Source organism: Arachis ipaensis, chromosome B10 (assembly GCF_059453495.1).
Source record: "Arachis ipaensis isolate K30076 ecotype BB chromosome B10, ASM5945349v1, whole genome shotgun sequence".
NCBI lineage: Eukaryota > Viridiplantae > Streptophyta > Magnoliopsida > Fabales > Fabaceae > Arachis > Arachis ipaensis.
This window is the reverse complement of record NC_142435.1, coordinates 14558320-14580779: the sequence shown is the minus strand read 5'-3', so window position 1 is coordinate 14580779 and position 22460 is coordinate 14558320. Positions and strand designations below refer to the sequence as shown.

The 22460-nt window shown below is 37.4% G+C and overlaps 1 protein-coding gene and 1 non-coding gene across 2 annotated transcripts; both read right to left on the bottom strand.

The window, feature by feature from the left end:
* Positions 1-3851: 3851 nt before the first annotated feature.
* On the bottom strand, positions 3852-7043 carry LOC107623666 (rRNA 2'-O-methyltransferase fibrillarin 2). The gene is made up of 7 exons (XM_016326012.3): positions 6865-7043; positions 6466-6761; positions 6147-6242; positions 5961-6038; positions 5690-5866; positions 4675-4743; positions 3852-4242 (listed from the first exon to the last, which is right to left on the bottom strand). Exons 1-7 carry the CDS (start codon positions 6878-6880, stop codon positions 4066-4068), a joined length of 909 nt encoding a protein of 302 aa, XP_016181498.1. The 5' UTR covers positions 6881-7043; the 3' UTR covers positions 3852-4065.
* Positions 5038-5110, bottom strand: LOC148579213 (small nucleolar RNA snoR60). Its single transcript, XR_015899266.1, has one exon. It is a non-coding gene; the product is annotated as a small nucleolar RNA snoR60 (small nucleolar RNA).
* Positions 7044-22460: the final 15417 nt, after the last annotated feature.

The window sequence follows — 22460 nt, the reverse complement described above, 5'->3', positions numbered from 1 at the left end:
CCAAATATATCAAGATCATTGAATTCAAGATGAGAGAGTTTCGACGTAATAAAAATTTGTTACCTGAGTTTTCCTAAAATTTTGATCAGAGTCTCGTGCTGATAACGTGTTGTAAAATAAATAAAATGTGTACTAAATATAAAATAAAGATATGTAAATAGAAGACTCTAATATTAATATTAACTAATATAATTAATTCAATAAAACTAATTTATATATATCTACTAATATGTATATAGCAACTTATTGTAAGAGAGAAAGAAGAAAATAGTATATGAGAGAGAGTAATTATTGTTATTGCTGTGTATGTATTTGCATCAGTTTATGCCTATTTATAGGCGTACAAGAGTAGTGTTAATTAATTTCATTCAATATTAAAAAAGTAAATTCTCATATGTGAAAAGAGTGAACCGCCCATTAAATGAGTATCTACATCATCATGCATATCTTAATAAAATTTATGTTTTTAGATGACTTTTTTAAATAATAAGATCGATTAGTTATTTTTTATGATTTGACCACATATAATTAGATATTTGTGTAAAATTTTTTTACATAGATAGTGTGTGAAAATTAAATGTTAGTTACATTTTGGTCATAATAACTTTGATGATGTTGGTATCAAACAATTGGAAAACAAATCTGAATCTAATGCCGTATACATGGGCCATTACCCGAAAGGAGAATTAAAATTGAGGATCTCTATAAACAATCAAAATTGACTACGTCCAAAAGAAAAATAAAAATAAAACCCAAGAATGATTGACCTAAGAGAATAATACTGAAATTGAGTTGGAATTTGAGTTAATTTTTTTTTTTTTTGCAACACTTTTAACACAATTTAATACTATAGTGAGTGAGTGAGTGTTAAGTTAGAGGACTAGAGGCTACGTCAAATAATTAAATATGTGAAATGCAAATCTAATAATAAGTTCCTATTTTATTTTATTTCTCCTTATTTATAGTATGAATATTATAATATTATGGCTAACAAGTTATAGCTCAAATGGCATAATCTCCCCATACTCATTTAGAAATTGCAGGTTGGAATTCCACTCCTAACTTTGGAATAAAAAAAGCTCACAGGACATATGGCTCACACCGCTCATACCATCTAAACCATCAAAAGCCATTGTAAAATCTGAAATCAACATAAAACAAAGGATTAGCAACTTGCAACATGGACAATATAGAATTTGTTGATTAGTTTAAGACTTTAAGAGTTATAAATAGTGATAGAGAAATGGTGCCGGTGGTGGTAGAGAAAAAGTAATGGTGATGGTGGTGGTTTTTCTGTGATAAGGATAGTACTTCATATTGGCATTACAATTTATTGCTCTGTCTTGTATGCTGTTACCAAACAAATTGAAAAAATTGTGTCTCACTGTGTCTATGTCTTCAGTGTCTGTGTTCTTGTGTCTCTGTCTCAATTCATACTTCAACCAAACGCAGCCCAAGTTAACAAAGTAAATGAAGGCAGACCCATAATGGATAGGAGGGCTGAAAAAAACACTAAACGAACTTGTATTCTTCAGAAGAGGTGGAAGTAAATAGTTACAAAGAAGAGGTGTGGAAGTTTGGCCAAGATATGGGAGCAGAAAAGGAAACTATAGCCCAAGAGCTCAAAAGATAGATGACAATGAAGAACAAGGATAAACAAGAAATTGTTGATAGAGAAAGATTCAAGGAAGATAAAAGGAATAATTGAGCTGTCCAAGCAAGTACAGGCGGGAAAATCATGGAAGAGAATGCTTATTATATTGAACTTGCTAGCGACGAAGATGAAGATGAAAAAAGAAGGGAAACTCCTAAATGGGAAGCGCAACTAGCCAAGAAAATGGAAATGGAGCTGAATCTGAAGAGGAAAAGAGAGAATAAGGAGGAGCTGATGTTGGCTAATGAGGAATGGAAGGAGGAACAAGAGGACTTTGAAGGCACAGTCACTAAGAAAATAAAGAACAACAACAATGAAATGGTCACAGGGAAGTGTGACTTATCTCAATATAATTATGATCAGTTTAGGGGAATGCAAATGACTGAGAAGCCGGACCTTAACATATCTCATCCTTAGCTATGAGTTAATTAGCTGGAATTGTTGGGAAATAGCAATTGCTCCAACAATTTCTGAATTATATAAATTATGTAAACAAGTAAAGTCGTTCATAGTGTTCTTCATAGAAACTAGGACTAGACAAGAAAAGGTGTTTAGAATTAAAAGAAGATTTCGTTTTGATAATATGTTTTTAGTAGAACTCCGCAGTATGTCCTTTGGGCTGTGTTTGATGTGAAAATTTAATGCAAATGTTAATATTTATTCGTAGGGTGATAATTATATTAAAATTAGTATTAACATTACTAATGGTCAAGTTTGAAAGGGAGTTTTTGTGTATGAAAATCTAATTTTATAAAAGAGGAGGAAATTTTGGAGGAACTTATCGTAAGTAACATAAATCAGGAAGAGCCTTAGATTTATATAGGTGATTTTAATGATATTTTAAACTAGGATGAAGAGGTAGGCATGCATCCACAGTTAAAGCTTTATTTAGATACTTTCAGAAAGTTCGTAGATAATAATAGACTTATGGATGTTGATCATAAAGACAACAAACTTACATGGTTTAATAATCCAAAAACTAACGTTAGTATTAGAAAAAAACTAAATAGGGTACTCGTAAATTAGAAATGGATGCAGATATTTTAGAATGCAATTTTGAGAGCCTCAAAGGTAGGAAGTTCAGATCACTGCGCTTTAATCTTAGAAACAAAGTCGCTACTAGGATTAAAAAGGAATTCAAATTTGAGGTATTTTGGGTGAATCATGAAGAATGCAAAGAGGCTACCAAGCGTAGTTGGCACTCATGGTGGAAACAGAAGCCATTGGAATCAATTTGTAGTCAAGAGATGTAGTCAGGAGAGATAGATGTTATTGTTATCGTTATAGGCAAATTCTTTTGGTGACTATAAGTTTGTTGTCAAATTTGTCGAATTTAAATGATTTATTTTTATATTTTTTAAATTAAATATTATTTTTTTGTCTTTTATAGTAAGTTTAAAAATAATTTATTTTTATATTTTTAAATTAAATATTAATTTTTATCTTTTTTAGTAAATTAAACAACTATATATAAACACCATACACCTTGTTATTATATGTATGTAACCTAGTTATGTATAAGAGCTATTACAACAAAGTTTTTCTTTTCCCCGAATGTTTCATCCTATTCAACCTGTGCTTTGTAATTTACTTTTTAATTATCTAATGTTTACCTTGTGATAAAATCATAAATACAATTTGTAGGTGGAACAAACAGCTAGGCATCCAAAAAGAGATGACATAAAATATTAAAATGTAACATCTCCCAAGAACCTTAAAAGGCATAAGAAAAGGACTCTGTTCTTCCCACTTCATATGGTGTGGAATTGTAATCATATCTCAATAGGTCAATGTTTTGTAAAGTTAATCCCTTCTAAGAGGGGATAAGTTACAAACTGTTACTAAAATTATGATCCAAATGGCTGTTACTTAATGCTTGGTTAATACTAAAGAAAATATATAATAGAACAGTTGAAATGTATATTCGTAGATTAAGAACTTCCCGTTTCTATATCAAAAGAAAAGATAAAATTCAACCAGATATAATTCACACATATGATGATGATATGAGAGCAACTGAATGCAAGAACCATATGGAGAAAAATGGCACTCGCAAGCATGTGTTCAATCATCACTTTCGGCAACCAAAAGGGCTGAATACGCTATAACGCATCAGTAACGCAGAGAATTGCCTTTTCTCCCTTTAAAAAGAAGCTTAATTGAAACATTAAGAGAAATTGCTTCAACCAAGGGAAAGGGTAACAAAATAATCATTTTGATAACACAAAGAAGAAACCCAACCATGAAATTACAAATTTACATTACACATTCTTTTGAAAAGCTTCTATCGAATAGAGACTACCAGAACAAGGTGTAGGTATAAAAATCTCAAGATTTCTTTATCACAATATTATCACCAACATCTCAAGATACTGAATATTAGAAAATGTAATCTAAAAAGAAAAACAAATTTACTCGGCATCTTTTTTCTTCTTAGGCATTCTGTATCCACCAACAACACAGGCATGGTCCCGTTCGAATGGTTCAAGGGTGACTTGCTCAAAAGGCTTAAACTGCTCCGCCTTCAGTTTATTGACTTCACTTGCAAACACCGACTCCGCTGGTACTGTGGAATCTATGCAGTTGGCCTATCGCATACAAAAACATTAGATTATTAATCACTAATCAGTACCCCCTTTTCCAAGTCAACAATCCAGTACATTAAGGACTTGTTTGATCCACATAGTCAAACTGCACCCATTAGGATAAGGTTTTCAGCCATTGCTTGAGCAACTTTAACAATCTATATGATTCATTCATAAATAATATTACATGGGGGTTCGGCTATATTTTTATGTTGGTTGCCGAAGACCTAACACAACCCTCCTCCTTTATCCGGGCTTGGGACCGGCTATGTACCGCAAGTGTAACATAGGCGGAGTTTCATAAATAATATTACGAAAGGACAAATTTCTATTAAGAATATAAGTGAATTATGGATGTTCTCCACATGAGAGGCTTCTTATCATAACAAGAATCTAATGCAAATAAACAAACGTAAGACTAATTTCAGAACAAACCTTGATTGAAATAACAAAATGACCCCCTGCTCTGAGATAATATGAGGCATTCAATGCTAAAATCCTTGCCTGCAAGGTCACCAATATAGCATAAAGTTTTAGGGGGAAAAAAAATTGATCCATAATCTAAGTTATAATAATCCAGGCTATTGGTAGCGTAAGGAAACAATATTCTCATAGAACTATTATCCGGATAGATTACAAGTCCACAAATAAAGATAACATGGCTGAATATGCATACTACATGCTCAGAGAAGACGGGAACGTGGAAAGAAAAACCAACCTATCAAGGAACTACATACTGCAAAAACAAGTTTACTGTTCTAGAGACAAAACATTGGGATAGAAAAAAAAAAAAAGTCGTGCATCAGAATCTCGAACCTGCATCATCCAAGATGTCCTGAAGGGGAATCCGAGTATATCTCCTCATGTGCACAGATGTAACATATAGAAGAGGAAATTGTTTAAGTGAAAAAATACTTTGTATTTGAGAACTATTAACATCCATCAATTACTGAATACAGGAAGCTTTTAAGAGAACTTTTAAATGGAAGGTACATTGCATAAACATATAAAAAAATTTGAAAGAAAAAAATTTTGCCCTATGCAGGAGGTTATCACTAAGAGTGACAACAGGAGGGAAGTTATTAAACCTACTAACTTCTAGATAAGACAAGAATAGAATAAAGATCGTACTAAAAACATCATTCGACACACAAATCAGAATAATTGCATCAATGAAAATGTTTAAAAAGAGGACATGCAAAAACTGTGGAGCATGTTAAGCAAATAAAACATACAGAATTGGAGCAAAGAGATACTTACCTGAAGTTTGACAGCCATAAAAAGACGATGAAGAAAAGAAGATAAAAAATGAATAGGTTATACATCACTTATGTGAAATTAGCATATATAGGCTTAAACAGTCACAAGGAGGGTGGAACCATCCTCGAAAACTTCAATATTTAACCGATATATCTTTCACAATCGAATTGCCAAGAAGCTTAAACCACACCTGATCAGGCTGCGCAACATCAGAAAATATCACATCTACCATGCCAACCAACATTCTGTACTTAGCTGGATGTCTAGCATCTTCAATAATGGGTATAATATTGGTGCGTTTCTTCGCCATGTTGACCAAGTCACGCCCGCTACGATGAGAGAACTCCACAGCATAGACGACTCCATTCTGCATACATCAATCACAAACAACAAATTCTTAGCAGCTCTTGAAAACCATAAAATCACTTGAAATGATTATAGAAGTTTGAATTAGTACATACCGGACCAACAACATCCGACACATGTGAAACAGTTGTTCCAGAAGCAGCTCCTAGGTACAGGACTCGAGCTCCAGGTTTCTTTATAGAACACAAGCGAAGCCGATCAGAATATGCAAGTCAATATACAGGATTCAAAGCAAACGCTAAGACACAACACATGTTATTAAGACACTTGAAACTACTTACAATCCATATGTTGTCAACCCCACCGAGAATGGCAGCAGCCAACTTGGAACGGAAAGGGTTCCAAACCCTATACTCATCTTTTGTGCCATCCTCCTTCTGCAGAATGTAATAATAGTTCATGTGAAACATAACAGATGTTAAGTTAAGTACACTAATCTGATTTTTTCTTTCTTTTTGCAAGGCATGAACAAGATAACAGATGCTAAAACCAACAGCTGTCAAGCATTTCATTACATAATGCAGCATATTATAAAAATCAACAAATTATTTACACACCAAAAAGAAAAAAAAATTGGTCCAAGATGAAGAAGAAAATAACCTGCACAGTGATCCTTTTCTCATTATAAACAGCTTCACCAGGAACCAAATTCTTAGTAACAAGAGCATCTTCTTTACCCTTTGCAATGAAAATACCTTCATGTCTGTGAGGCTCAACCACCACCTTGCTGCCTCCCTTCATTCCTCCACGGCCACCTCTACCTCCTCCACGACCACCACCACCTCTGCCGCCGCCACCTCGAGCTTTGAATGGCGTACCTCTTCCACCACCACCACCTCTTCCTCTGCCTCTGTCACCTCTGCCACCCCTGAACCCTCCACCAGCACCACCACGACCTGCGGAAAATGAAATTTCAAACTTATCAAACATTATGAAGAACCAGTAGAATCAAGTATTAGAGATTGAATTACGAAAACGGAAACACGATTTTGCAATAACCTCGAGGAGGAGCCATCTTCGAAAGCTTAGATTGTAGAAGGGTTTGAATGAATATGGATTGGAATGAAGAAAAATGGTGTGGTAATGAAGGATTTATAGCTAAACTTTTAGGGTTTAGGGTTTTTGACGGTGTGACTGTGAATCTAATGATTGGTTTGGTAATCTAAATTTCCTTTAACATTTTGCGATTCTAATGTGAAATCATATTATATTTCTGTAAAAAAATGGTTAATTTAAAAAAATAAAATACTAATTATATATAAAAGAGTATTTATTTATTTTGGTATGTAAAAAATTTTGAATTAGGCATTTTAATTTTTAACTAAAATTAATTATTTAATTAGTTCTTAACAATTAACTCTATCAGTCATTTAGGTTCTTTATTCCATCAACTCTAATGGAGGACAAAATAGTCCCTAACAACTCTAATAGGGGACAAAATGTCCCTAGCCCATCTGTTAAGAAATGACGCCATTTTCTCCTAATTTTCATTGTATCTTGCATAACCGTAACAGTCTAATACTGTAACTTCAAGCTACACAATGCACACTCTACAACTTCAAAAAACTAATTACTATGTCTCTCAAGTACTTGTCGTCTTCGATGGATCCTATAAATCTAGACAATAAGTACGGTTTATTAAGACCTGTCATCGTCGCCATCTCCTTCCTCTTGTGCCCTATCATCTCTATGGTCACATTGTCCATCACTCCGATTGCTTCTTTTAGCTTCTTTTCTGAACCAATATTCAGTAATCGTTTTAGTTTTCATATGAGCAGCGATGGCGACATTGCTTGTTGTACTGATAGCTTGGATGCGAGGGCGAAACTATCTGCTAGCTTGGACTCCGGAAGAGAAGGAATGAAGTACTCGGAGTCAATTACAAATGAGAATTTACATATGATATCGAAGGAGAATCTTCTTATAATGTCCTAATGTCCAGCAATCTATATTACTTGTCGGAGAGTGAAAAAATGTATGCCCTTGGAGTAGTTGTAGAACTTGATCTTGAGAATGTGGTTGACGTTGTCGGAATTGGAGCTGATGTTGTTACCGAGGACGTGGAGGTGGATGCTTCTGGTGGGTGAAGTGCGAAGAAGGTGGGTGTACCAATTATAGAGATTTGGAAAGTATATGGTCCATGACATAGGTAGGTGTGACACACGTGACAACTACACCATGGTTTGATCTTGGAGCTAAAGAGGATGAAGGAGAAGATGGAGAAGAAGAATGTGAAGGTGAAGAAGAAGAGTATGAATGTTAGGGTTATGCAAGATACGATGGAAATTGGGAGAGAACGGCATTGTTTCCGAACAGAGAAACAGTGATCATTTGTCCCGGGTTAGAGTTGTTAGGGACCATTTTGTCATCCGTTAGAGTTGGCAGGGCAAAGGACCAAAGTGACTGACGGAATTAATTGTTAGGGACCAATTGAGTAATTAATTTTAGTTTGGGACTAAAGTGTTTGGTATGAAATTCTTTAGGAACCAAAATGGGTAAATACTCTATATAAAATATTAATTGACAATTAGTATAATTATATAATATACTGAGCAGCGATGTGGTCGATGTTGGAATTGGGTTGCTAAGAATATTGAGAGAGAGAGAGAGAGAGAGAGAGAGAGAGAGATAGAGAGAAGGGGGAGAGAGACGATGGTAGTAGTGGTGGAGAGAAGGGTAGTTTAGGAATTTTATTTAATTTTTTAGGGTTTGAATAATTTTGCTTGTAAAAGCCATTTTTTATGGGTACAAATAGTAATTTATGTCTTCTATGGGTAGATATATCAGCGTTTTCAACTTTTATAGTTAGAAAATGGTAGTTTATTCATATATATATAAGGGTTAAGTATGATTTTGGTCTCGAAGGTATAGACGGTAAGAATCGGGTTTTTCATGGATAAAGTCATTTAAATGCCCAAATTAAATTCTAGAAAGTTAGGATGAGAATTTGGGGATTTAAATGTGATTTTTGGACTCAGTAGGTTTTTCTGAGTTAGAAAATGTGTTTTCTACGAAAAACTGTGAAAAATCGCGAACTGGCAGTCGAACCGGTTGAACCGGTTCAAGTCTGCTCGGTGCTGCGCGAGAAGCAGTGAAAACAGCCGAAAACCTTAGAAAAATATTAGAGATGAAAAACCGGGCGTTAGTGTTAAAAGTTTGGCCCGAAGTTGGGCCAAACGGACTAAAAACGCTAACGGGTTGAACCGGACCCAAGTTGGGCCCAAGCCCAACATATATAAGGGTTCATTAATGAACCCAATCAGCCATGACACACATAAATATAACACCCACACCAGCTGAGAAGAAGAAGAGAAACACCATTGACACTATTCACCTTCATCTTCACAAGCCCATATCTTGAGCTATAGAGCTTCGATCGTCGCACCGTTTGCGGCTACGCATTCATTGTGAAGAGTTCTACAAAACCCATACAAGAAAGTAGTGAGGTAACCACGAAATCTTTTTTATTCCTCTCCTCAAAGTTTCGAGTTTTTAGGGTTTTGGCTAAGTGAGGTTTTGTGATTTTTGGGTGTTTAGGTACACTCTAACCTTTGATTTATGTTGGTTTTGGCTTCCAAAATTGTTGGGCAAGGTAAGAGGCATTGAAACTCTTGTGAAATTTCAATTACAATGAGCCCTAGGTTGATTTATGATGGTTTATGTACATATAGCTTGTTTACGGTGATGTTTGGAGCTTGTTGATGCTTGTTAGAGATTCTTGGTGGCATAGATTGTACTTGAAAGCTTGTCTTGGGCTCAATTTGGGGTTTTGGTGCATATTGGGGATCAGCCAAGGTATGATTTTGGTTTCCTCTATGTAGTATATAATATTCATAGACACTTAGGCTAGAGACCCATATGATAGGTTTGAAAATTATATGTTGTTGATGATTTGTTGGTTGATGGTGTACAATGAATTGGTATTATTGATGTTGTTAAATGATAAAGTTGAGATATGATGGAATTGGATGAATGGACATTGTTGATTAATAATATGAAACATGGTTGAGTTGATGATGAGGATTTATAGTGATAAATGCTGATTAGTGAATATGTGTTTGGAATGTTATATATATAAGTGATGATTGAGGTTGAGAATAATGAAGTAGAATGGGAAAATTGGTATTAATGGTGAAAAGTGACCTTAGAGGGTAAATTGTGCCGTAGAGGGGAGTTTGGTTTTGTTTTGGTTGGTTTGAGATATGATACTTGGGAGAATCGGTAAATTGGGAACTTTGGGGTAAAAGTTAATTTTTAATAAATTTTGTCTGATCATAACTTTTACCTCGGTTTTCAAAATTTGTTTAAATTTGTTTAGAATTAAAGATCTTTGAAAACCATTTAAATCGATATAAAGTTTGTGGAATTTGAAATTTTGTAGAGGAAGTTATGATCATTCAAAGTTGGTGTTGAAAATCTAAAATTCTGCAAAGTTGCAGGATTTCAGGATTTCTGATATGTGCGCACGCACAGCCTTGTGCGCACACACAAACCCTGCAAAAATCTTATTCTGTGCGGACGCACAGACCTGTGCGTATGCACAGGCAAGAAAAGGCTCTCTGCTTGCAGCGTTAGCATAGCTTGTGCGCGTGCACATCAATGGAGAATTACGACCTGTGCGTACGCACAGCCCTGTGCGCACGCACACGTCGGGAAGGGTCGCCTGTTGGAGGCGCTCGCACAGCTTGTGCGAGTGAACAGGCTTGTAAAATTTTGGTACCTGTGCATAGGCACACTTTTAAAAATCTTCCTGGGCATGCGCATGCACACCCCTGTGCGGACGTACACACCCTGTTTCTCAAATTTTATTTTATTTTCAACTATTTCACCTTCCCGACGAGGTTGTAAGCTTCTATAACCCCTTTTTAAGACTCTTGGGCATATTTTTGGGATACTTGAAAAGTGGGAAAGGATTTAAGGGTTTTAGATGCTATCACTTGGAAAAATTAGAGAAAGGGAGGCTTAGGTTTCTGGTGTACTGAGGATGGGTTGGCAGAGTGAGAAGGGGAATGGAAATATGAGTTGACAATGGTTGAGATGAATCGGGGACTCTGACTGAAATGATGGATCCATGAGATATTGAAAATGTTTTCTGAAAAACCACTGAAGTATTGATTTATATTGAGATTATGAGACGCTATGCGCCCAGCAGGGGCCGAGGTTGGATCCTGCCTGTTGAGATAGCGGCGGCGGCGTAAGGGCGGTGGTTCATCCCGCTTGCGCTTAGATGTGAGGTCGGTGGCAATAGATCCCGCTTGCATCCCTTCGGATCAATAGAGCGTACATGTGCAAAACCCTGGATAGTAATCCGAGCACTATATCTCGGGAGTTCCCATATAATGATTCCGAAGGGCAACATCTCCATGGAGATGTGTCGAGTTGGTATTTGAACCGACAATGTGATATCACAGCCAGTAGGACAGGCATTCATCATGTGTATTTTCTACCTGTTTGTATGCTTTGCCGACTTGATATTGTTTTCCTATCTGTATAACATGTCTAATTGCTATTTGAATTAATTGCTATATATGCCTCTACTTGTATTTTACTTGTATTGCATATACTTATGTTTTCTACTGGGATTGAGGAGGTTCGGAAGGCGGTGGCGATGGGATCGCATGGCGGATTGGTTAGTGAAGGCTGTGGGACAGCGGTGTTTGATTAGATCAGAAATCCCTTAAGATAGATTACCCTTTTATGGTGATATGGTTTTAAGTTTTGTTAATTGTTTACATATTATGCTTTATTGTTTAGTATGCTTTAAGTTTGAAATCTGTGATGGATATGAAGTCTAGGATTGCCTTTGGCGTTCCGGGGTCTTATATCCTACATCACTAGGCACTGTTACCATACTGAGAACCTCCGGTTCTATTACCATATTTCTGTTGTGTCTTTCAGATTTTCGGTTGCAATCCACCTCGGTGAGTTGTTTGGATGGTGACAGGAGCGGAGAATCCGGATACCTTTTGAGTCTCTTTTGGGTTTATTATATATATGACTCTCACTTCTATATTTCGCTTTGCCTAGAGGCTTGTATTTGAGAGAACAAAATTTGTATAAGCTATTTTTACTGTTAAGTTTCTGTTTGCCTGTATAGATGACTAGCCGGCTTAAACTTCGTGAGCCGTGACTAGTTTCTTATGATATTACACTATTATACTATTTTTTTTGTTTATATCACGTTTGTTCCTTGTGCTTTAAGTTAGACGCTTCGTTAGTACGTTTTGCGCTTTTAAATCCTCTTTTTGAACTATATCCTTCATCAGACTTCTAGATAATATTATTCCTTCTATATATCATATGTATGAGCTTAGGACTGTCGTAATCCTTGATTAATCTTTGCTTTACGACGTGAGGTAAAGTTTAGGCTAATTGGGGTGTTACATTTAGTGGTATCAGAGCGGTTCATCCTCGTGAGCCTGAGGGATGGACCGATTGTGCTTCATTACATACTCTGTGTGTCTTTTCTTTCATGCTATTAGGTTATCTACTTGATATTTCATAGCATGCTTGTTTGTGAGTGCCTGTTTGGGATAATTGAAACACTAGGCTTTTGATAATGGGCCTGATCACCTCGATGTCGATTGTTTGGTGTAGACAGGAAACCCAATGGCCACTCACAGACGAGGTCGAGCACGTTCACGAGAAAGTAGAAATGAGCAACCGGCTGATAACTATGCCGAGTTCATGGCGACGATGGCGAACTTGGCAAACACCATGGAAGCGAATGTTTCTGCAACTCTGCAAGTTGTGCAGAGGTTAGCCCAACCGGCCGGAAGCGGAAATGAAGATGGAGAAGGTGCTGAGGACAGCTTGAGAGGTGTTCCGAGAACTCTAGCTGCTTTTTAGAAAGCTGGCCCGCCGATTTTCAATGGTTCGACAAACCATACTGAAGCAGACAACTGGTTCCAAGCTGTGGAGCGTGCATTGCTAACTCAACATATACCGTATGACAAGTTCGTGGAATATGCGACTTATCAACTAGTGGGAGGAGCTCAACAATGGTGGCAAGGAGAGCGCCGACTGCTACACCAACAGAACGTGAATATTACCTGGGCGTTATTCGAGGAAGCTTTCTACAAGAAGTACTTTCATGACTCATTAAGGGAGGCCAGAGAATTGGAGCTCTTACAGCTGAAGCAAGGGTCCATGACTATAGCAAAATACACTAGTAAGTTTGAGGAACTCTGTAGGTTCTCGAGGATAAGTCAGGGTACTCCTGAGTCTTATGAGGGATGGAAATGCATCAAATACGAAGTGGGGTTGAGAGAGAATATCAGGCGTGCTGTGGCTCCACTAGAGATGAGGAGATTTTCTGAATTGGTGGACATGGCGAGGGTTGTTGAAGAATATGCAAGGACGGTAGCCTCGTCAAGGAACACTCATGGAGGGAATACTAGTAGGGAACTCGATGATCACCTCGGACCAAGGGGACATAACTTCAAGAAAGATGGACATACTCCTCAGCATCTGCAAGGTCAAGGAAATTTTAGCAGGGGCAACAAAGCCCAGTTTCATCAAGCGAAAGGAAATGGTCGATGCTATAATTGTGGGAAACCTGGGCATGTATCTAAGTATTGTCGCCGTGGGAGAAACCGAGATGAGGATCAGAATCAACAGTCAGGCCGTGTGTATACTTTGGATGCACGTGATGCGACGGGGTCGGATCCTCCAACGAGAGGTAAGCGTATGCTTTGAGTATTATATTGCCTGGACCTGAGGTTAGTTTGGTTCTATCTTTTTGCAAAGTCATCGTTAGGATTACAAGGGCTTAGAGTTGTGTTGGGAGTAAACCATGGGAGAGGAAGATTCTAATGGCGGTAGCCGAGGATGTCGGGCCTGTGATGACGAACGATCAGAGCGGACGTGCTGGGATGGTTAACAGGTATGACTAGAAGTCTTGGCGGCTCCCTGCATGGGTGATGGGTGCGGTTCAGCACTAGTAGCAACGGAAGTACCGACTGACGCCTTTGCGGTTTTTAACTATAATTTTTACGGTTTTAAGGTTTAGAATGATTTCCAATTTGGTTTGGAACTTTCACTTAAATGATTCGGTTTTGAAAGTTAGTCGGAACTCTTGATTTAAGAGATATGGTTTAAACGAACAGTGAGTTCTCTGATTTTGTTCACTTGTGAAAATGGTTTCCAATTTCTCTTATCGAAAGGGATTCAATTTGAAAAGTTTTAATTTAAGAAAATCATGATTTGAAGTAGGCAACTTTTGAGTAAACTATTTTGACTCCCATCAAAAAACTCAACAGTGATCTGGTCTAGAATGAACTGTTTTGAATGATTTGGTTTTGAAACTAAATATTGGAACTTTTGATCAAATGATACGATTTAAAAAGGAAGAGTGGGTCCTAAGATTTTGTTCACTTGTGATTTTGGTTTGTAAATTTTAATTTAACAAAAGGGATTCAAATGGAAAGATTTTGATTTAAAGGCTCGATGAATTTAGGCAAATCATGCTTTAAAATGTTTGATTTACAAATAAACGGTTTTTGACTCTTTTGATAAGGTTTTAACAATGGACTCATTTAGATTGAAGTTGTTTTAAAGGTTTTGAGAAATATTACAAAATACGTATTTGGTTTAAGGAAAATTTTCAGATTTCTTAATGACGATGATCAGAGTGGCGCAGCAGAAGTTGTACGCTAAGTTATCGACGTGTGAGTTCTAGAAGGAGGAAGTAAAGTTCTTAGGTCACGTGGTGAGCAAAGGACGTAATAACCGTAGATCCTTCTAAGGTGGAAACGGTGATGGAATGGAAAAGACCGACAACAGTGACGGAAGTCAGAAGCTTCTTGGGTTTAGCCGGATATTACCCGGAGATTCATTGAAGGATTTTTCCGATTTGCACTACCGATGACTAAGTTGACAAGAAAGGAAGTGTCTTTTGTGTGGACGTCGGAGTGTGAAGAGAGTTTCCAAACTTGAAGCAGAAATTAACTTCAGCACCTGTTTTAGTCTTGTCAGAACCGCATGAACCGTTCGAAGTATACTGTGATGCTTTCCTGAAGGGTTTAGGTTGCGTGTTGATGCAACACCGGAATGTGGTGGCTTACGCATCGCGTCAGCTGAGACCGCATGAGGTGAACTACCCAACTCGTGACTTGGAATTAGTGGCGTTTGTGTTTGCACTGAAGATTTGGAAGCACCACTTGTATGGAGTGAGGTTTAGCATCTTTTTCTGATCATAAGGGTCTCAAGTGCATCTTTGGTCCGGAAGAGATTAATATGCGTCAGAGAAGATGGATGGAGTTGCATAAGGACTACCATTTTGAAATGAGTTATCACCCTGGAAAGGCGATGGTGGTCGCAGACGCATTGAGTCGGAGATCTTTGACAATTGCTTGAATGAGAATCAAGGAAGAGGAGCTAATGGATAAGTTGGTGGATCTTAAGCTGGACATTGGTGAGGTTGCCGGAAGAACTTGTTTGAACCAGTTGCAGGTTTCAAGCACGTTTAAGACGGAGGCTCAGAGGGCTCAGCAAGGGGAGTGGAAGCTTCAGAAATTGTTCCAACCAGTTGGTGATAAGAGGTGTGAGAATTTCACTAAGGATGGTTAAGGATTGTGGAGATATAAGGGGAGAATTTGCATACCGGATGTCAGGAGGTTGAGGCAAGACTTGTTGTCGGCGGCTCACTACAGTGGATTTCCTATTCATCCCGGAAGTGCGAAGATGTAGTATGACTTAAAGAAGATGTTCTGGTGGCCTGAGGTGAAAGGTGATGTAGCTATAGTGGTATCCAAGTGTTTGACGTGTCAGAAGGCGAAGATAAAGCATTAGAAGCCGTTAGGAATGATATAGCCTCTTGAGATTCCTCAGTGGAAGTGGGAAGGAATCGCGATGGATTTCTGTGACCAGTTTGCCGAGGACTAGATTGGGATTTGATGCGGTTTGGGTGATCGTGGATCGCTTAACCAAATCTACTCATTTTCTGCCAATTCGAGTGAACTATTCTTTGGAGAAGTTGGCAAAAGAGAACATCGACACGGTAGGATGATGGTGACGAGATGATGTGGCAACTTGTTGGGTTCGCAACGTCGAAAGTAGGATGCTTCGTGGAGTTACGTCGCGTGATTCGGATTTTCGAGAGCGAAAATCTTTTTAAGGAGGGGAGGATGTAAGAACCGAATTTTTTACGGATAAAATTATTTAAATGCCCAAATTAAATTCCAAAAAGTTAGGATGAGAATTTGGGGATTTAAATGTGAGTTTTGGACTCAGTAGGTTTTTCTGAGTCAGAAAATGTGTTTTCTGTGAAAAACCGTGAAATACCACAAACCGCCAGTCAAACCGGTTGAACCGGTTCAAGTCTGCTCGATGCTGTGCGAGAAGCAGTGAAAACAGCCAAAAATCTTAGAAAAATATTAGAGATGGAAAACCGGGCGTTAGTGTTAAAAGTTTGGCCCGAAGTTGGGCCAAACGGGCTAAAAATGCTAACGGAATGAACCGGGTCCAAGTTGGGCCCAAGCCCAACATATATAAGGGTCCATTAATGAACCCAATCAGCCATGACACACATAAACATAACACCCACACCAGCTGAGAAGAAGAAGCGAAACACCATTGACACTATTCACCTTCATCTTCACAAGCTCATATTTTGAGCTATAGAGCTCCGATCGCCGCACCGTTTGCGGCTACGCGTTCCTTGTGAAGAATTCTACAAAACCCATACAAGAAAGTAGTGATATAACCACGAAATCTTTTCTATTTCTCTCCTCAATGTTTCAAGTTTTTAGGATTTTGGCTAAGTGAGGTTTTGTGATTTTTGGGTGTTTAGGTACACTCTAACCTTTGATTGATGTTGGTTTTGGCTTCCAAAACTGTTGGACAAGGTAAGAGGCATTAAAAATCTTGTGAAATTTCAATTACAATGAGCCCTAGGTTGATTTATGATGGTTTATGTACATATAGCTTGTTTATGGTGATGTTTGGAGCTTGTTGATGCTTGTTGGAGATTCTTGGTGGCATAGATTGTGCTTGAAAGCTTGTCGTGGGCTCAATTTGGGGTTTTGGTGCATATTGGAGATCGGCCAAGGTATGGTTTCAGTTTCTTCTATGTAGTATATAATATTCATGGATACTTAGGCTAGAGACCCATAGGATATGTTTGAAAATTATATGTTGTTGATGATTTGTTGGTTGATGGTGTACAATGAATTGGTATTGTTGATGTTGTTAAATGATGAAGTTGAGATATGATGAAATTGGATGAATAGACATTGTTGATTAATAATATGAAACATGATTGAGTTGATGATGAGGATTTATAGTGATAAATGCTTATTAGTGAATATATGTTTGGAATGTTATATATATAAGTGATGATTGAGGTTGAGAATAATAAAGTAGGATGGGAAAATTGGTATTAATGGTGAAAAGTGACCTTAGAGGGTAAATTGTGCTGTAGAGGGGAGTTTGGTATTGTTTTGGTTGGTTTGAGATATGATACTTGGGAGAATTGGAAAATTGGAAACTTTGGGGTAAAAGTTAATTTTTAATAAATTTTGTCTGATTATAACTTTTGCCTCGGTTTTCAAAATTAGTTGAAATTCATTTAGAATTAAAGATCTTTGAAAACCCTTTAAATCGATATAAAGTTTGTGGAATTTGAAATTTTATAGAGGAAGTTATGATCATTCAAAGTTGTGTTGAAAATCTAAAATTCTGCAAAGTTGCAGGATTTCAGGATTTCTGATATGTGCGCACACACAGCCTTGTGCGCACACACAAACCCTGCAAAAATCTTATTCTGTGCAGACGCACAGGCAGGAAAAGGCTCTCTGCTTGCAGCGTTAGCACAGCTTGTGCGCGTGCACATCAATGGAGAATTACGACTTGTGCGTACGCACAGCCCTGTACGCACGCACACGTCGGGAAGGGTCGTCTGTTGGGGTGCTCGCACAACTTGTGCGAGTGAACAGGCTTGTAATGGTACCTGTGCGTACGCACACTTTTAAAAATCTTCCTGGGCGTGCGCACGCACACCCCTGTGCGGACGCACACACCCTGTTTCTCAAATTTTATTTTATTTTCAACTATTTCACCTTCCCGACGAGGTTTTAAGCTTCTATAACCCCTTTTTAACATTGTTCTGAAAATTGAACCGGACCGACCGGTTCAACTAGATTAACCGGGAACCGGTCATCTAGTCGGTTCGGTTCCACTGTAAAACCGTTCAGCAAAAAACCGGGCTAAGAACCAGCCGAACCGGCAGTTAACCGGTGAACCATCGAAACCGGCCGGATTTTTTCAGGGTTACCGGTTTTTATATATATATATATATATATATATATATATATATATATATATATATATATAAACCCAACCCAAACAGATACCCAGCCCAGCCCACCCCTACCCCCACCCCCACCCCCACCCTTCCCCCTTCTCTCCCTCTCTGTCTCTGAGAAACACTAAACCTAGCCACCATCACTCTTCCACCGTCGCACTCTTCTCACCCCACCCCACCCCTCCCCTCCCCTTTCTCTCCGTCTCTGAGAAACCCAAAACCCAGCCACCATCACTACCCTACCGTCGCACTCTTCTCATCATTCTTCTCCTCGTCGTCGTCAGTCGGTCGTCGTCTCTTCGGATCGTTACTCTTCTTGTCGCCGTTGGCCGGTCGTCGTCTCTTCAGCGATCTCTCTCTGTCGCTCTCTTCAAGGTCAACAACACCTGTTATCGTCACCTCCCCTCGACGTCGAGTCTGAGCTGTTGGCATCGCCGCCGCGAAGGACTGCTCCGTCGTCGTCGCTGCTCAATTTGTTAGTGTCCGTCTCTCTCTTCGATTTTTCTCTCTGTCTGAGGGTCGGAGCTCAACGTCCTTTCTCTCTGTCTCTCTCACAGCGATTTGTTATTTGTTTGCTAGATTCAAGATTTTGATTTATTTGTTATCTGTTCATGATTTATTTGTTTGCTGGATTCATGATTTTGATTTTTGATTTTCTGAGGTTATTTGTTCATAATTTATTTGTTTGCTGCTTCATGATTTTGGTCGCTGAATTATTTATTTGTTCATGGTTTTCTGAGGTTATTTTTTGTTTTTGATTTTTCTATTTTTGAATTATAAGAAATTATTTTTGAAAATTTTGTTGTTTTATATTTTTGTTGCTGATTGATGAAGATGACTGATTACTCGTGAGAATTCAGGGGAGAATAATGTTGTTTCTGCCTCTGTGTTAATTGGAGAACTTGACTTATTTGAACTTGTCACATGCTGGATTTGTGGGACAATTCCAATAGAGATTTTTCAACTTACATGCTTGGTTACTCTTGATCTTTCACTATCTTTCGACATGAATGGTTCAATGCTTTGTTGTTACTGCCTCACCTCCAAGAATTGAGCACGTGGTACTTTGGATTGATGGGAAAATTTTCTCCAGAGATCTTTCATATTGACATCCGAGTAACTCAAGACCTCCATGGTTTCTTTTTGGACTTTTCACTCAATGGATTTCTTCATACCATAATAGTAGGTCACACAAACTTCAGTGTGTTAAGTTTTTTGTTTCTATAATTGTTATGTAATTGGAATAATTGTTGATGGTTGATTTCAGTGAATCTGGGATAATTTTGTCCTGCTGTTTTACTTCTCTTAAATTTTGATGGATGATTGTTGATGGTGTTTTGTTAAATTATCTGAAATAATTTTATTGATGATTGATGATTTTTTTAATTTGAAATTATATATTTAATTTTTAATAATTTTATTTAATATTTAATTAAACCGGTTGAACCCCAGTTGAACCCCGCCCGAACCATTAAACCAATGAACCAGTCACTCTACCGGTTCTTTGACTGGTCCGGTTCTCGCAACCTTGCTTTTTAAGACTCTTGGGCATATTTTTGGGATACTTGAAAAGTGGGAAAGGATTTAAGGGTTTTAGATGCTATCACTTGGAAAAATTAGAGAAACGGAGGCTTAGGTTTCTGGTGTACTGAGGATGGGTTGGCAGAGTGAGAAGGGGAATGGAAATATGAGTTGACAATGGTTGAGATGAATCGGAGACTTTGACTAAAATGATGGATCCATGAGATATTGAAAATATTTTCTGAAAAACCACTGAAGTATGGATTTATATTGAGATTATGAGACGCTATGCGCCCGGCAGGGCCCGAGGTTGGATCCCGCCTGTCGAGGTAGCGGCGGCGGCGTAAGGGCAGTGGTTCGTCCCGCTTGCGCTTAGATGTGAGATCGGTGGCAATAGATCCCGCTCGCATCCCTTTGGATCAATAGAGCGTACAGGTGCAAAACCCTGGATAGTGATCCGAGCACTATATCTCGGGGTTCCCATATAATGATTCCGAAGGGCAACATCTCCATGGAGATGTGTCAGGTTGGCATTTAAACTGACAATGTGATATCACAGCCAGTAGGACAGGCATTCATCATGTGTATTTTCTACCTGTTTGTATGCTTTGCCGACTTGATATTGTTTTCCTATCTGTATAACATGTCTAATTGCTATTTGAATTAATTGCTATATATGCCTCTACTTGTGTTTTACTTGTATTGTATATACTTGTGTTTTCTACTGGGATTGAGGAGGTTCGGAAGGCGGTGGCGATGGGATCGCATGGCAGATTGGTTGGTGAAGGCTGTGGGACAGCGGTGTTTGATTAGATTAGAAATTTCTTAAGATAGATTACCCTTTTATGGTGCTATGGTTTTAAGTTTTGTTAAGGTTTTACATATTATGCTTTATTATTTAGTATGCTTTAAGTTTGAAATCTGTGATGGATATGAAGTCTAGGATTGCCTTTGGCATCCCAGGGTCTTATATCCTACATCACTGGGCACTGTTACCATACTGAGAACCTCCGGTTCTCATGCCATATTTCTGTTGTGTCTTTCAGATGCAGGTTACAACCCACCTCGGTGAGTTGTTTGGATGGTGACAGGAGCGGAGGATCCGGATACCTTTTGAGTCTCTTTTGGGTTTATTTTATATATGGCTCTCACTTCTATATTTTGCTTTGCCTAGAGGCTTGTATTTGAGAGAATAAAATTTGTATAAGCTGTTTTTACTGTTAAGTTTCTGTTTGCCTGTATATATGACTAGCCGGCTTAAACTTCGTGAGCCGTGACTAGTTTCTTATGATATTACACTATTATACTATTATTTTTGTTTATATCACATATGTTCGTTGTGCTTTAAGTTAGACTTTTCGTTAGTACGTTTTGCGCTTTTAAATCCTCTTTTTGAACTATATCCTTCATCAGGCTTCTAGATAATATTATTCCTTCTATATATCATATGTATGAGCTTAGGACTGTCGTAATCCTTGATTAATCTTTGCTTTACGACGCGAGGTAAAGTTTAGGCTAATTGGGGTGTTACATAGACTGAAAATTTTTTTACTTCCCAACATTTTTTCATACAAAATTGCCTCTAAGGTTTGAAACCAAGTTTTAAAATCGTCTTTTTTACTTAAATATTAAAATTTTGGATCAAATTGCCTATAACAAAAAATTTATAAAATAAAAAAAATAGAGAAAGAGAGTGTTTCTATTCATGCGAAGAGAGTAAGGAAGAAGAAAAATGGAGAAAGGAAGAAGAAGAAGAAGAAATTGTCCACGATCCACCTGTGTCGTCGCTTCTGCCGCCACCTCCGTACGATTTTGGTCTCTAAAATAAAGACGATTTTAAAACCAAGTTAAACCTTAGAGACGATTTTATATGCAAAAAAAGGTTTGGGACGAAAAATTTTTTTGGCCTATACCTTATGGATTAAAATCGTACTTAACCCTAGATAAGATGATAAAACGATTTTTTTTTATCTAAAGGATATATAATTGAGTTAATATCAAGGCTTCAGAATCCAGGAATGTTTTTACTTTTTAAAAGTAGCTTATAAAAGTTAACTTTTAAAAGATAGTTTTTTAAAAATTATAGTATCTATATTTGATAAATTAAATTAAAAATTACTTTAACTTTTAAAATTTTAAAATACTATAATAGACATTAATATAAGAATTAAATTTGAATATTAATTAATTTACGAGATTATATTAGATTTTTTAATTTTGATAAACACAAGTCAACTTTGAAAAGCTCTCCGTTAGGTGCTTCCAAAAGTACCTATAACTTTTAAAAATCGCAAACATAAGCATATGGGCTTTTTATTTTACCAAACATAAAACGAAATATTCATGCGTTTGAAAAGCTCAAACACCTCTTAAAAAAATTTTACCAAACCGAACCTAAGACCAATGAGTGCTTGGTTAAGGGCTCTGCCATCGGAAACTATTTTGTGGAACCAAAAAACCCAATGGATCACAAAGCCCAGTTAAATATTAAATATTGAATCTATTATAATTTTATTATTTAAATTTTAGTTGGATTTTTAAAAGATATGTGAATAACTTCTTTTAGCATGAAATATCTATTTAAAATTGTTTAATTTATTTAGTGTCAGAGATCACACACTTTGTTCAAGTATGCTTTAATCAATATTGAATTAATAACTTTAAACTAGAGGTTCAAAATATAATAGAAAATACTAAATATATTATGAAAACTACTCAAAACATAATATTAAAAATATTTTTGATGGTCGACTCTATTTACATCCTCATG